The following is a 15266-nucleotide window of genomic DNA, read 5'->3' as shown; positions in this document are numbered from 1 at the left end:
AAACTCTTGATTTTTGGGCTATTTTTTCAATTGAAGTGCACAAGATGCCTAAGTCATTTGAGCAACACCATAACAACATTGAATTTTGTCACATTTAGGCGTTTTGTGGCTTTTCTTATTTAACGTCGTTAAAAAGAAATATTCGAAAAGTTTTTAATAGTATTGTAGATACATATACATAAGTGATTGTAATATAAAACTATTATTTACAATACAGGAGTGTCTATTTTGAGAAACATCAATATACTTTCCTTCGAATAAATTTAGGCAATCAGTATTGAGAGAGCCAACAAAACCAATTGGTATAAAGTGGTCCACTTATTATGTTCTTGTCACAATACAGCTCAAACTAATAGAAAACTCAAACTACAGCATAGCAATATTAACAACTCAAAATGCCAATTCATTACAATACGCTATTCATCTTTATTATTATTTCGAGGGGCTAGGTAAGGGAGAAAACTTGATGGCTGGTGTTGTTATGACAGGCTGGAGGCTTGAAACATCTTCAATAAATGCTACTACTTTCACTGAAACCCCAAGTCATTTTCAGATGAGATGCTTTGACTAGTAACTATTGTCTTTAAATTGAGTGAGCGTGAGCATAATTCGTCGTCTGCTAGAAGTCTGTTAGTAAAATAGAAGAACAATTGGGATAGAATGAGCAAACGGCACAAACTGTGCAGGCAGGCTAGCTAGTCGTCTCCAGCCACAGTTGACGAAGGTTCGTCTCCGGGGCACACTGGCCCTGAGAACGACTTAGCTAGTCCGGAGGAGCTCAAGAAGTTGAAGTTATCTCCCAACTGTTCGTCCGTGTCGTTTTCACCTTGTTCTAAGTTCGCAGCCGGGAATATAGGTGGCCCTGTCATCGCAGGTGACACACTATCTGATGAGCTAGAGGCCGTTGCTTCCACATCTACACCAGGAGATGTGCTCTGTGAGGTAAAAGGAGTCTCCGATGGAGCAGCTGATTCTACATTTGTCGTCGTCGTCATTTCTTCATTAGCTTCAACCGACTGCAAAACCATGGGTGTCTCAGTGTTTGGATTGATACTGTCTAGGCCTTTTGAGAAACTGGTCCCAAAACTGGTGAAGTCTGCCCAATTAGATGAATCATCTGTCGGATTAGATGCCACACCGAAGGGATCTACATTAGGCGTGACAACTCCCTGTGGAATAATAGTCCCTGGATCTGTCTTTTCCGGCCAGTCTTTAGACGTTGAAGAGGAAAAGAGGTCGTAACTCGAAAATGGGTCCATTGTAGACTGGGCTGAACTAGCAGTGAAAAAGTCTGGAGTACCAGTGTTCGTTTGCGTCTCTGGGGATCCAAATACCTCATTGAACTTAGCCTCAAATGAAGCGCCTCCAAACGTAGTCTGATTAGGCGAAGATGTCTGCGTGAAGTCTGGCTTGCTACTTAAATCCATATCTTCCAAGTCGTCCTCGTCTAAATCTTTGAAGGTGTTCAATCTTTGTTCGCACAGACTTTCGAAGAGGTTGGTGGATCTTTCGTGGTCAGCTTCTGTCATCGAGGATACCGGAGGGTGGCTGAATTGGGGCACTGGTAACGACTTTCCACTAAAGAACTCGTCCAAGTCTCTGGGTCCTGTGAGACTCTCGAAGTGTGAGGTATCAGTTGTCATTTCCTGAGTAGAATACTCTATGAATGCTTTCTGGAGAGCTGGCTCCTCGTTGAAAGAGAGCATGACGTTTGCTGACTCGTCATCATCTATGCTGTATTTGTTTGGATTCGTCCCTCCCAGAGGCTTTTCATAGTCCCGTAGAATCTAAACTCCGACTATTTCAACTTCTATATTTATTTCAAAACACAAAAAAGCATTGAAATTAATATAAGCAGAAAATTCAAAAAAATTGAAAAAACCAAAGGAAACCGAAAAAAAAAGATGGTTGAAATTTTTTCAATTTTGAACATTCAGTAAGAAACATATCTCGCTATAGCTCTTTGAATTTCAGAAACTGTTTATGAACGGCCTTTTTTCTCAAAATTATGCCATTTAGAAAAAAATGGACCAATAGGCATTTTTTTATTCCGCTGAGAATCCGAGAAAAAATCAATTAACTTCTAAGAAAAATATATGGCAAGGAAGCTCTTTAAATATTAAGAACAATTTTACTGAAACTTTTTGGTCAAATTAACCGAACTTGAGAACACTGGACCGAAAAGTAATTTAATCTGTTAATGAACTGAATTTAAACATAGAGGCAAAGCGAAGCTTCGGATCATTTTCCATACAACGGAAGCGTAGCAATGTAAATTACCAATTAGTCAGTGAGGTAGAAATAACTATATCGAAAAAAAAACTTGAAAAAATCTTTTTTGAAAATACGAAACATTCAATCTCAGAAAACAGACGAAAAAAAACAACCACTGGCATTTAACAAGCTTTAAGTTTTTCCGAGCGTTCACTCAACACGTGATCGGACATCAATTAATCTAGAACCAAAAATGGCAAAGGAAATTGATCTGCCGATGATTTTTTGTTATTAAACCATTTGGGTTTTAAAAAACAGGCGCTTACAGGATTCGACCCTAGGCCCTTAGCCATTTCCATAACCAGTAGTTAACTTAGAGTTTTCGACAAATTGAGCATGTTTGCTGCAGAGTTGATTGTAATTGCCTATATGCATAACTGAATGTAACTGTAAAAATGATTTAGTGATAGTGTTAAACTAGTCGTTAACCCGAAAAAAAAGATGTTCCGATTTGATAACGCTTGCTAATAGAAAGCGTAAAAATACATTTATCGCGAAAAAAGAATAGGTCCAAAAACGATCAAAACTTCAAAGATTTGACTTTTCCTGAGTCTATAGCGGTTTCTCTACTAGCCCCTATCACAAGAAAAACCTTTTTCCGATTGATTTTTTCAACCTCCAAACTGACAGGGTAGTTTTTGAAAAAAGAACTTTTCGAAAAACTGGTCAAAGTTTCCTACAGCCCACTAATAAAAATCAAATCAACTGTTTTTTCTCAAAAACTGAAATTTGTGAAATAAAACCCTGAAACAACTTTTTGAACAGCTTCGCACTATCTGAGACAAAAAAAGCCACTAAGTAAAAAGCGCAATAAAAATCACAAAGCCGGTATAAAATAGGCCGAAACTTGTTAAGCCGAAAAAAAAGAAAAACTGAAAAAATTAAAAATTTCGAATAGGACAAAATTTCAAAAAGAGAACATGTACAAAAAATATCTGATGCAGCAAAATTGTTGCTAACAGAGGTTTTCAGGAAACGAGTCTAGTGATCCCTGTGAACAAAGTTATTTATGGAAAATAAAGTCTAGTACCCGGTAGGAACATACTTGCATTCGCAATAGTTAAAAATGAGTAGCAAAAAAGAACACCGAAAAGTTGAATCATTCGCGCTCCAAGAGACGTTTGGTAAAACCGCAGATGACGTCGGGAAGTGGCATTGAACATTTTGCATTGATAAAATGAAATACATCATTCAAATGCATTATTGTAAAACGTTAAAATAGATTGGCATTAGAACAAGTCAACACGGTATCCTTAAACATTAGTCACACGAAACGCTATTTAAATAATCTATAGTTAGATAGACAGACGGGTAGATAGAAAGCTAAACTTACAGAGAGACGAAGCAGAGCTTCGCACCCCCTGCGATGCAAACTCTAACTATTTCAAGATGAACAGTCAAACCGAAAAAAAAACTTCAAAAAAAATCTTGCAACTGAATTACTGACATTTTTCATGACAGATACATAGCATGACAAACGAACAGACAAAAATAGAGATGAAAGCCGGGGAAAAATTGCATTTTTTTAAATTGAAAAATAGATCTATCAAAAAATGTTCTACAATTTGTCTTGATTTTTTTTTCAAAAAAAATATACCCAGAAAAAAAATAATTAAGCGTTAATTAAGCATCGAAAGGAAACTAACACAGCGGCAACAAAGCCAAAAACTCTTGAGCAGATACGTTTTGCCAAACAAAAATCGTTTTTCATAAGAAAAACTTAAAAATTCTAAAGCAAGAGAAGTCCTAATCAGAAGTATTAGGCAAAATCTTTTTTGCTCCTCGAAAAGAAGTTTCCTAGCCGATATGTTGCGAGCCGAAAACTTTAAGGCCGAATCAAAATGAAAGAGCAAATAAAAAAAGCTGACATGGAGTTGGTATTGGTAAGCTAAAAAAAAGAAAAACAAATTTCGAATAAAACGGGCAATTAAAATGCAGATATCCTCAAAAATTGACTGTTGCCTGCAAAAATACAATTGATGATGCAAATTTTAGTACTTCAGTGAACACAGTTGTTTACAGGGGAAAAAGTCTAGTACCCGGTTGCAATACCCTTGCTTGTCACAAATGTAATTAATTAACAATCAGGGATCCAGTGCAGAATTTCATCACTGAGTATGACTTTGAATAAAAAATCCTCTTTACGACCAAACAAAAGCTCTCACAAGAAGCTCAAGGCAAAAACCCGTGCAAAGCACAAAATACTGATGACTGCGTGTTAAGTTCATGATAGAAAAACGTTCATTTTACTTTTTGTCTACAAATCAACATTATCAATAAACAGATAGATCCCATTACAGATATAAACGAAATCATGAGCGATAGCTTCAGATGAGAATAAAGGTTGATATGGTGACTACATTCAAAAGGAATGCAGTGAGAACGCAGTTCTCTAGCGTGCTCTGAGTCGAAGAATTGGAAGTTTCTATTGCATAAGGATCCCAGGCTCGAGCTGTGGCCTGCGACCACGACCTTGCACTTCTGAGAGACATTAAACAGGATCGAAAGGTGGTCATGCTCAACCTTTTCACGAGGGCTTGCATGGTCTGTTGAGTTATGCAAACTAAGCTTTATTAAAACATAATTTGAGAACGCTCAATGAAGCATACTTTTTTGCAAAAAAAAACATTTATATATCTCAAAAATCAAATTTTCTTAAAATAGTGACTAAGACACCAGCCGTACGCAAAAACACGAAAAAGATGATTAAAACTTCAGTTAAACTTTTATCGAAAAATGTTTGAGGGTTGAACGGAGCTTTTTTTTCTAATAAGTTATAGATCAAGAAAAACAATTGAAAGCTCTTTTGAATAAAACAAAAAAACGTGGAACTTTTTTGTGGAGATTTTTCAAAGGACTCAAAGAGAAATCATTAAGTTTCTGGGAAAAATTTATAGAACAGCCGAATCGTTTTTCTTAAATTGTTTAAGAAACTTATTTCGAGAAGAATGAAAATACAAATCGGAACTTTCGTGGAAAGACTTTTGTAAAAAGAATATGACGTTGCGGAAGACTTCAACGGGTAGAGAGAGATAGCGTGTAAAAATAAACGTGTAAAAGTCGCTTAAACACGGTACAAAAGAACACGTCAATTAAAAATATCATATACATATTGGGGAAAAAGTCGATGATAAATTGAATTCGAAAACAATGAATCAAATTTTTTAAGTTAATTTTAAGCGCTTAAGAGATAAGACTACCAAGGACGATCTTAAGCAGTAAAAAAATTTCAGGTTACTGCGCTGTCATTTAAACAATTTTGAATCTGGTAAAAACTAATATTTTTCTGCCAAAAGTCTTCTACCAAAGTGAACTTGAACCAAAAACTCGCTCGTCGTAGTCCCTCACGGCCGGTTCGTTTAACTTTTTTGAACTTGTTCACTCTACGGATACTTCTTCTTCTACACTACGATGTCCCTATAACACCCGCAGAGCAGGATGAAAGCTTGAGCCAATGCAGCAGTAACCAGTGAATAAGTTCGAGAGGGGCTTGGGCTTCCGAAACAAACCGAAGCCCACAATAAAGAGGGCTTCAGGAGAGCTAGCAAAAGACTGTAGCACCAAGTAAGTATCACCAATTATGAGAAGCAAAACTCAAAATAGCCCGGATTTAAATTTCAAAAAACAATATACAAAAAGGAGAAATAAAACATTGCATAGCATGCTTCAAGTTAATGCTTAAAAATGATTCAATGCATGATAAAAACGATGCGAAAACGCACAAAACCTATTTGACAACATAGCTATACAAATATAGACTAGCTGAAACATTTCGAGATTGCGTATAAGTCTTAATATGTAAACTTCCTTAAACATGGCTGGAAATTTCTCGCTCAATTAAATAATACCAGCGTGTAACGCACCTCCGGAGCTTCGAATTTTTGGCAACTCATAATTTTTAGTTGTTTGAAAACAAGATCTGCAAGCTTCTAGTGTACTCTGACAGCACCCAATTTCAGATTTAGTAAATAATTTGTTTCGTTTTTTTTTCTAAGTCTAATTTAAAAAAAAAACGTCAGAACTCAAAAATTTAGTGAACTTTTGAAGGGATATGAAGGTCAAACTCACAACCACCGAGAGTTATCTGAAAACAACCTACTATAGGGTTGAGAATTTCAAATGTTGTTGATTTTTTGAACCTATGTTTAGGAAAAAGTTGAAAAAATCTTAAATAACGTCAAATCTAGGAAAAAAATGGTTTGAGCATTCATGTTTGGATGCAACATTCGGAACGTCCTAGTGCACCCTGACAAAAAGGTTGTCTCCCTATAAAGTAAGGAATGTTAGTTTTTCGAAAGTATGTTCTTTGACAATTTTAGGAAAAATGAAAAAAAAAAACATCACATCTCGGAAACTAAAAGCATTTCACCAGCCGCATTTGAACGCAAAATTACCAACCGCTTAGAAAACTCTCACAGCACCCAAGAAAGGGGTTATGAATTTAGAATGTTTATAAATTTTTTTCAAATCTAAGGTTTTCTGAAAATTTTGAAACAAATCATAAAAAAACGTCATATCTCGAAAAATTAAAAGATTTGAGCGGTCATACTTGGAGGCAAGATAGACAACCCCTACGAATACCCTGACAGCGCCTCACTATAGAGATAAGATCTTCAAATTTTGTGAAGTTCTTCAAAAAGTTTGAAAGACCTAATAAACATCACATCTCGGAAATTCAAAAGCATTGGAGCAGTGGCGTTTGAACGCGAGATTTGCAACTCCTTGGAGTACTTCCGGATTGGTTACTTCAAATTTTGAGAAATGCTTCTAATTTAAGTTTTCTAAATTTTTTGAAAAAATCACAAACAACGTCATATCTCATAAACAACAAGGATTTGATCAACCGTATTTGGGGGCAGGACTCGGAATCACTTAGAATACCCTGACAGCGCCCAACTACAGGGTTGGAAGTTTCAATTTTTGCTAAACATTCTTTAATTTGAATTTCTGAAATTTTTGAAAAATCTTTATAAACTAAAGAATTTGGGTAATCATAATTGGGTAATCATAATAACTGATGGGTTGCTAACTTTAAACTCGATGAAATAAACACTGAATTCAGAGTGGAATATCGAAAACAAATTCTTAACTATTGCAATAGGATAAAGATTAAACGAGAAAATTTTTTTTCATAAAACATGCAATAAAAATTTGATTTTTTTTAATTAAATTTTTTTTTGATTTTTCTTGTTTCTCTTGTCATTTTCCCCCCAATTTGCCTATTTTAAAATGACTCTCCATTAATTTCAAGTTATATTTACACGTCAGATCTTTTTATCACAATACGCAGGAAAAACTACACTTATCTGAAAAAAAACCGGCTATTCTTGTTAGTGCTTACTTTGGTGTTCTCTTATGGATCAAACCAGCCCTATTCTGCAATTTTTCTTTGAAGATGATATTTTACAAATATTTCTTATAACGCTATTTGGCCTAGTTTAAGTTATCTCGTACAACTGATATTCTATGCATCGCAATTATTAACCCACATTATCATACAACTTTGATCCCTCCTGTCCAGACAAGCAGGTTAATTGTAAGTTACTCATCAGCCAAACTTAAAGACTTTTAAACTTACTAAAACATTTCAAAAAATTTTCGTGAACACCAGTTGGTTGCAACCCATTGGGAATTTTTTTTCTCGCTTCTCGCTTTGCATGATCTTAACACTTAGGTTTTACTGACTGATCATAATCCAAAATTAATCACTTTCTCTAAGTTTGACTTGTTTTCTAGAGGGATGCATTTTACAGATATCAGAACAATGTTGATCGCTTAATAACTTTCAGCATATCTCTGATCTATTGAAACTTAGAAAATAAGAGTTGCACCAACCTATCCGGTCGAAATTAAATAGCGTTAGTAATAGATTACTCCTTATATCTGAAACTACTGTATGAGATAGCCATCGAAACACAACATAAAAATTCTTGGGCTTTTATCAACTGTGCCTTCCCCTATTGAAATAGGGGAACCAATTCCTTTCAAAGTGTGAATGGAAATGAGATAATGCCACCAGTGGAAATGCGAGAAACAGAGAATTTCTATGAAATTTGAAAGTAAACAATTTAAGCATAATCTGCACTTGAAAACAGAAATACTGCCTTGATTGGGCGAGAACAGAAAAAGTTTTTTTGTAGGGGTGGGGGCGAAAATACAAGGTTCCATGTATGTAGGTGAAAAACTATTTAACAAGATCCAACTGTTTTCATAATTTTGTTTCAAATAATTGTTTCGATTAATCAGGACAGTTAATTTAACTAATCCTAGCGTGTAAAGCAACTCCGGTGTTTCCAACAGCATAATCACTATGAAAAATGTTTATATGAAAAATATATGAGATAGCAATGAAACGCATGCAACCGTAAGAAGAGAGGGGGGCATCCCAGAAAACTTTTTAATTCAAAAATTAAACAAAAAAATATAATTTCAACCTAGTGGTTCTTTTCAAACTAAAATAGTCAAATCTCCGAAACTACAGGGTTTCAAGTTTTTGTTTTCAGATTAGAAAGAAAACCCTAAATCGCCGACCCCATAAAACTGCACTTTCTATATTAAAAAAAAAAACGATTTTATTAGCAAAATCACTAATTTCATCTATCAAAGTTTTTTTAGATCTAAATTTTCTTCCAGCAACGGCATATCTTGGACACTAAGACGATTCAGGAAAATTAAGTAGCCTGAGCAGTCGAATTTGAAAGCAAGATTTGCAACCACTGAGCGCACCCTGAAAGCACCCCACACTAGGGTTGGTAATTTCAAACTTCGTAAAATTAAATTTTAACTAGCAATCCAATGCAGAAATTTCCGCATTCTAAATGATTATCTAAATTATACGCAGAAAAACACCTGAAATGAGGTTGATAAGTGAAAACGATTTTGAAAAACTTAACATTATATCACCGAAATTCCAGAAAATCAGTTGTTCGAGCAACACTGGCTTTAAAAAATAGAATAGTGAATTAGACAATAACATACCTGAAAAAACAACAACGTAAGAATAAGATGATTAATCATAAATCGGTTTGGGGAAAAGTTTTGTTTGGGGAAAACAAAAACCTATTATTCACCGATATTAAAAACAACCGGGCATCCTTTCTATAGGTTACGGGATGATAAAGAATTAAGGTTGATTAAGCATTACACAGATGATAAGAAAAGAATCAATAAGAACGAACATTATCTTATTTTTTTCCAATTTTTTTTAAACGATCATACAAAGGAATTTTCCAAATAGCCGATAGAGTGAAAAAAATATGTTTTTCCAAGCTTGAATCTTAAAACAATATTCAAAGAGCATTCAAAAATCAAAGGATCATACCGAATCAAGTACCGAAATCATCCCTGAAAAAGAATAAAAGGAACACTTCATTTAAATTACCTGATATCAAAAAAAGAAATCACTGAATAACTGTTTGTTGAATAACAAAAATAACAAATCATCGAAAATTTTTTGTGAAAAAGGATTACTGGTTGCAAAGCTTTTTTTTTTAAAAAAGGTGTCGAGGTTTTGCTTTCAAATAAATTAAAAATGAGACAATTCATTGCAAAGATTGTTTAAAAAAAAAGGGAACAAATCGCTCCAGAGCTTTCGTCAAAAAAACCTGAAAAGAAAACACAAAACTGAAATTCAATAAGAAAACAGTGCAACGCAAAAGAAAAAGATAGAATTGAAGTAGCCAATTAATAACTTTATTCAAATTATATAAACGAAAAGAACAAATCACTGCATAGCAGTTTGTTCAATAGATAAAAACAACAAAAAAGGAGAAACAATTTAATTTTAAATTAAAAAAAACAGCTGCGAACCTTTTGAATCCTAACGAGCGAATCACTGCTACGCATTTTTTCAGAACCAAAAAAGCAATCTACAAATCGATTGTGTAACGTTTTTTCTGAATCCTTTAATCTTTCAGTATGGTGAAAAAAGAATCACTCCATCACGAAAATCAGAATTTTAGGCTTTTAACAGAAGGCTGCCAGTGACATCTGACATTACACCCCTTTCATAGTCCTGCGCTGTCAACCGAACATATTTGAAACGGTAAAAACATTTATTTTTCAGCCAAAACTCTCTCTGCTGAAATAAACTTGACGCGGAAACTCGCTAGTCGTAGGCCCTCGTAGCCAGTTCATTTAATTTTCTTGAAATTGTTCGCTTTACGGTTATTGCTTCTACTAACTGTGCCGTGTCCCTTTAGCCTCCAATACACCCGAAGAGCAGGATGGAGGCTTTTCAGAGATTGGACACCTAGCTGAGTCTACGCGGTAGTAACCAATGAACAAGTTCATGAGGGGATTCAACTTTCAAAACGAAAACTGAAGCACAAAACTAAGAGATGTCTTAGTAGAACGTAGAGTCTGAGGAGAAGCAGATTATCAAAAAATTATCACCGAGCATCAAAAGAAATGCTCAAAATAACCCGTATTTCAGTTTTAAAAAGATATAAAAAGTGAAACAAAACATCCTTGAAAAGCATTTAGTTCAAACATGCATGCTTGAATAAAAACATTGTGACTACGCACAAAACCGATGCTTGATGAAAATCCGCAGGTTAGCAGTTACGTTTAAGCCCATTTGTACAGCATAGCAATTAAAAATAGACTGAAGCTAAAAACATGTAGAGAAAGCGTAACATGCTCAACCATGTCAATATAGGGACTTCTTAAACATGGCTGGAAATGTCTCGCTCAATTAAAAATAGATAGATTCAAGGTTTTAAAAAATACTAGCGTGTAAGGCACCTCCTGTGCTTCGAATTTACAACAACTCAAAAAATATTCTTCCAGTGTACTCTGACAGCACCCAATTACAGGGTTCGTAATTACAAATTTTGTAAAGTTTTTTATTTTGCAAAGTTTTTTCATTAAGTTCTTCGAAAAATTGAAAATGAACTAAGAAATGTCAAGATTTGCACATCCTGGGAGTACCCTTACTGTACCCAAAAACAACGTTCGGAAATTCAGATTTTGAGAAACTTCACCGTAAGTTTTCTGAGGTTTTTTTTTGAAAACCGGAAAAAATTCACATTTCGAAAACTACCAAATCTTGAGCAGTCTTTTTTGATGGCAAAAATTGCAATCTTTGAAAGTACATAACTACAGGGTTGGGAATTTCACTTATACGAATTAATTTGTAATTTAATTTTTCTGAAAAGTTCGAAAAAAAATATCGTCTTATCTCTTAAGCTAAAATGATTTGGGCATTCTTAATTCTGCAAGATCTGGAAAACTGCAAGATTTTGAGCAGTCCTAATCAGAGGCAAAATTCGCAACCCCCTGAGAGGAGTTTTTTTTGAAAAACGTCATATCTCGAAATCTTCAAGGATTTGAGCAGTCATATTGGGAGGCAAAATTCGCTACTCCTGAGAGTACCCTGACAGAGCCTCACTGCAGGGATGAGAATTTCAAGTTTTGCGAAATTTTTATACCTAAGTTTTCTGAGAAATTTGGAAAAAATCCTAAAAAAAAACGTCATATCTCGAAAACTACAAGAATTTGAGCAGCCATATTCAGAGGAAAGATTCGCAATCCCCTGACAGTACCCTCAAAGATTCCAAAAACAGGATTGATGATATCTTCAAAGTTTCGGAACTTTTCAACATTAAATTTTTTTTGAAAATTTCGGATAAAATCATAAAAAACGTCATATCTCGAAAACTACAAGGAGTTGAGAAGTGCGAATTAGAGGCAAGATTTGCAACCCCTGAGACTACCCTGACAGTACCCAACTACAGGGCGAGAATTTCAAAAATTGAGAAAGTTTCTGAAAAACCTCGAAAATTGCTTATCTCGTTAACTTTAAGGATTTGGTTAATCATATATGGAGGCCAAAATCGCAAAACCTAGAAAACACTGACACCATACTACAATTGGGATGCTAAATTCAAATTTGATGGAATAAACACTGAATTTAAACTGGAAAATAAAAAAAAAACTTCAACATTGCAATATACGATATAGCTTAAACGTGAAAAAATTCATTTGTTAAACATGCAAAAACATTACGTTGAAAAAGCCTAAACATGGCGAGATAGTGAAGCCCGCATTTAAATATATAATAGATTAGATAGATAATAGATACATAATAGAGGAAAGTTAAAACATTAGGTGACGGGTGGACACATAATCAAATTAATTCAAAAAGTAGGTATGCAGACAGACAGACATTATTTGGCCTCAAAAAATACTGAAAAACTAATGATCTTGAGAAAAACCAATTGAAAAAATTTTCTTGAGCATTGCAATATATGATATAGCTTAAACGTGAAAAATTCTTCCGTAAAACATGCAAAATTATTATGCTTAAACATGGTAGATAGCTGTCACTCGCATTTAAATATAGTATAGATAGATAGATAGATAATGAAAAAACATCATATCTTGTAAAACACAAATGTTTCAGCAATCTCACTCCGATTTGAGATTTGCAACACCTGAGAATAACCTGAAAGCATCTAACTACAGGGTTGCGAAATTCAAATTTTGTAAAATGTTTCACTTAATTTTTCTAAAACATTTTGAAAAAATAATTAAAACATCATATCTCGGAAACAAAAAGCATTTGAGCAGTCACATTTGTAGGCATGGTTTTCGAACCCTAAGAACACTTTGAAAGCACACAAGTACAGAGTAAAAATTTTTGAATCTGCATCAGAATCATAGAAAACGTCATATCTGGGAAACCAAAGGATTCGAGAAGTCATATTTGGAGGCAAGATTCGGAAACCCTGGGGGAACCCTGACAGCATTTAGTGAAGTAAACATTGAAATCAGACTGGAACATCAAAAAAAAGCATCGAAACTTTTTTTGTTAAGCTTGAAAAAGTATTACGTTGAAAAAAACTTAAACGTGACGAGATAGTGAATCCCGCATTTAAATATATAATAGAAGTAGATAGATATAGATAGATATAAGAAAACGCCTCATAATTTATTATTCATTGACTCACCTTTGTAACTTCTTCTGTAACAGTACTTTTCCAATGTATCCCTATATCATCCGCCAGAAATTGATCTAGGCTGCTATTTTCTTGCAGAAATTTATTCAGTTCTTCTGTTAAGGTAACTATATGACCAAAATTTCCTTTTGCAAGTGAAAATGGCAAAGTGTTCTGATTTTCAGAGGAATCATCGGGTACATTTTTCTGTTTTCGTTTTATTTCGCTTTCCCAAGAACTGTTCAATTGCTTAAGTAAATCTGTGCTTGTCAAAAGACTTTTCGGCATATCTAAATTGGATAATTTGTCGCTTGTATCAACTGGCAAAGACTTTATAGCGGTGCTGATACTTAAGTACGAACGAATAAGTTTTACCACGAGCCCATGAAGAATATTATTGTTGGTGTAGACAAAAAAGGAATCAATTATTAAGGAAATGAGATTCGAATTAATTAATTTGGTCAATGCGTCCAAAGAAGTATCGACAAAGAAGGCAATATTAGCTGCGAATTGCTCCAGGACGGCAACGACAAATTCAACTATTTCTAATCGGACCCACCCAAAGGGAATCTGAGGGGTTTCGGACGAAGTTAACATTAGCGGGTTCTGATTTGGAGGCGACGAAAAAACTGAGTGTAGGTGTTCAAAAACTGGACTGAGCATGTTGAATGCTAACGAAATTGTCTGGTTCAGAACACTTAGTGTATTGGATGAGAACTCTTCATTCGCTCCAGCTAGACTCAACGCCATTGGTTTAGCTGTAATCATCGATACAAACAGTTTTATTGTAAAGCCAACTGTTGTAACGTCATTGGAGTTAGTTGACATTTGGTTTAAAAGCAGATCTATTGAATCGCGGCAAATTATATCTCTGAGGAACGCACACTGCTCGTCAGCTAATTCCGATAATTCAGTTTGATCCTGGCCAATAGTTGCTATCAAATGATCTCTAGAAAGTCTAATGAGATCCTCCAATACCATTGCTGAATTCATTTTTGCTTGGCTATCTGAGGCTGATCCCAAGGAATGAATCAGTAGACTGACTAAGTTTTGTTTCTTCATGTAATCTAAGATTTCATCTCGGATAGATTCATTTTCTTGGTATGTCACAATTCTCATTATGACATCAGCAAAAGCTGAGTTCCCTATGTGACTGACGAGTGAAGATATGATATGACTTCGCTTCAACAAGTACTCGGAGAATTGCTTTGCATACCCGGGAAAAAGCGAAGTTACCACTTTTGAAAAGAAGCTAGCTTGAAGGGGGTTTATTTCATCCGATTGGGATAGAAGCGTCCACAGAGAGTCCAATCTGTTTTCTTCGACCAGTCGTTCGCAAATTTGATCGGTACACGCGGAAAGTATTTCTGAAATAATACTAGGTTTTTTGAACCTCTCCGACATTTCGACTTCATTTTTGGGTTCTATGGTTATTTGTGACACCATATAGTCAAACACTGACTTTTTGCATAGAAAATTGAGCAACTGCGAATTTTTGGTTCTTACTTCTTGCAACAGGTCGTCTTCATTGAGCAACTCAGTCAACGTTGATATTTCGAGCTCAGAGTAATTTTCCTTCGTGCTTAGGTTTTCTTGATCTCCGCATGCCTTTTCGGGGTCCGCATCGGATTCAAAACTCTCCTCATTTTTCGATCTATTTTCATCAGATTCTTCCGGTTGTCTCAAGGCTGATTTATATTCTTCTAAAATTTCGTCGATTCGACTTGATGCTGCATATCTGCATTGCCAAAACATACCTAGAAAAATTATGGCGTTAATTAAACTCAGAAAAACACATTCGAACAAATTGAATCGCAATAAATAGAGAATGTCGCCCCTCAAATAAATAGTACGTAACAAAAAACACTGAATTTGCCAAATGGACGTATCTTCAAATGCACAAGTGTCAGTCATATTATGATTATTATTGTCAAAAACAGCAAAAAAAAACAGAAACAAAGTCTTTAGGATTTAAGTTATAGTACCACTATCTTACGGAACATTCAGTAAAACATTTGAAACCTTTCCAAGAACTTTTTCCATAGTTTACCA

At 34.8% G+C, this 15266-nt stretch overlaps 3 protein-coding genes across 3 annotated transcripts in view; 2 read left to right on the top strand and 1 right to left on the bottom strand.

Moving 5' to 3' along the window:
* Positions 1–15266, top strand: part of LOC134842670 (vesicle transport through interaction with t-SNAREs homolog 1B-like) — a 543554-nt gene that overhangs the window by 371441 nt on the left and 156847 nt on the right. The gene's annotated exons all lie outside the window — the stretch shown is intronic.
* LOC134842672 (mitochondrial import inner membrane translocase subunit Tim10 B-like) overlaps positions 1–15266 on the top strand; it is a 532474-nt gene that overhangs the window by 371437 nt on the left and 145771 nt on the right. The gene's annotated exons all lie outside the window — the stretch shown is intronic.
* LOC134842071 (serine/threonine-protein phosphatase 6 regulatory subunit 1-like) lies at positions 156–14969 on the bottom strand. Its single transcript, XM_063858228.1, has 2 exons — positions 13227–14969; positions 156–1787 (listed from the first exon to the last, which is right to left on the bottom strand). The coding sequence occupies exons 1-2, from the start codon at positions 14967–14969 to the stop codon at positions 696–698; spliced, it is 2835 nt and encodes a 944-aa protein (XP_063714298.1). The 3' UTR covers positions 156–695.

This window comes from Symsagittifera roscoffensis, chromosome 3, assembly GCF_963678635.1.
Source record: "Symsagittifera roscoffensis chromosome 3, txSymRosc1.1, whole genome shotgun sequence".
NCBI lineage: Eukaryota > Metazoa > Xenacoelomorpha > Acoela > Convolutidae > Symsagittifera > Symsagittifera roscoffensis.
This window is presented reverse-complemented; position numbering and strand designations above follow the sequence as displayed.

Coding starts and splice junctions, on each gene's coding strand:
- LOC134842071 (XM_063858228.1), bottom strand. CDS start 14,969: ATGTTTTGGCAATGCAGATATGCAGCATCAAGTCGAATCGACGAAATT. Junction 1,788..13,226: donor TTACAGAAGAAGTTACAAAG/GTGAGTCAATGA, acceptor GTCGGAGTTTAG/ATTCTACGGGACTATGAAAA.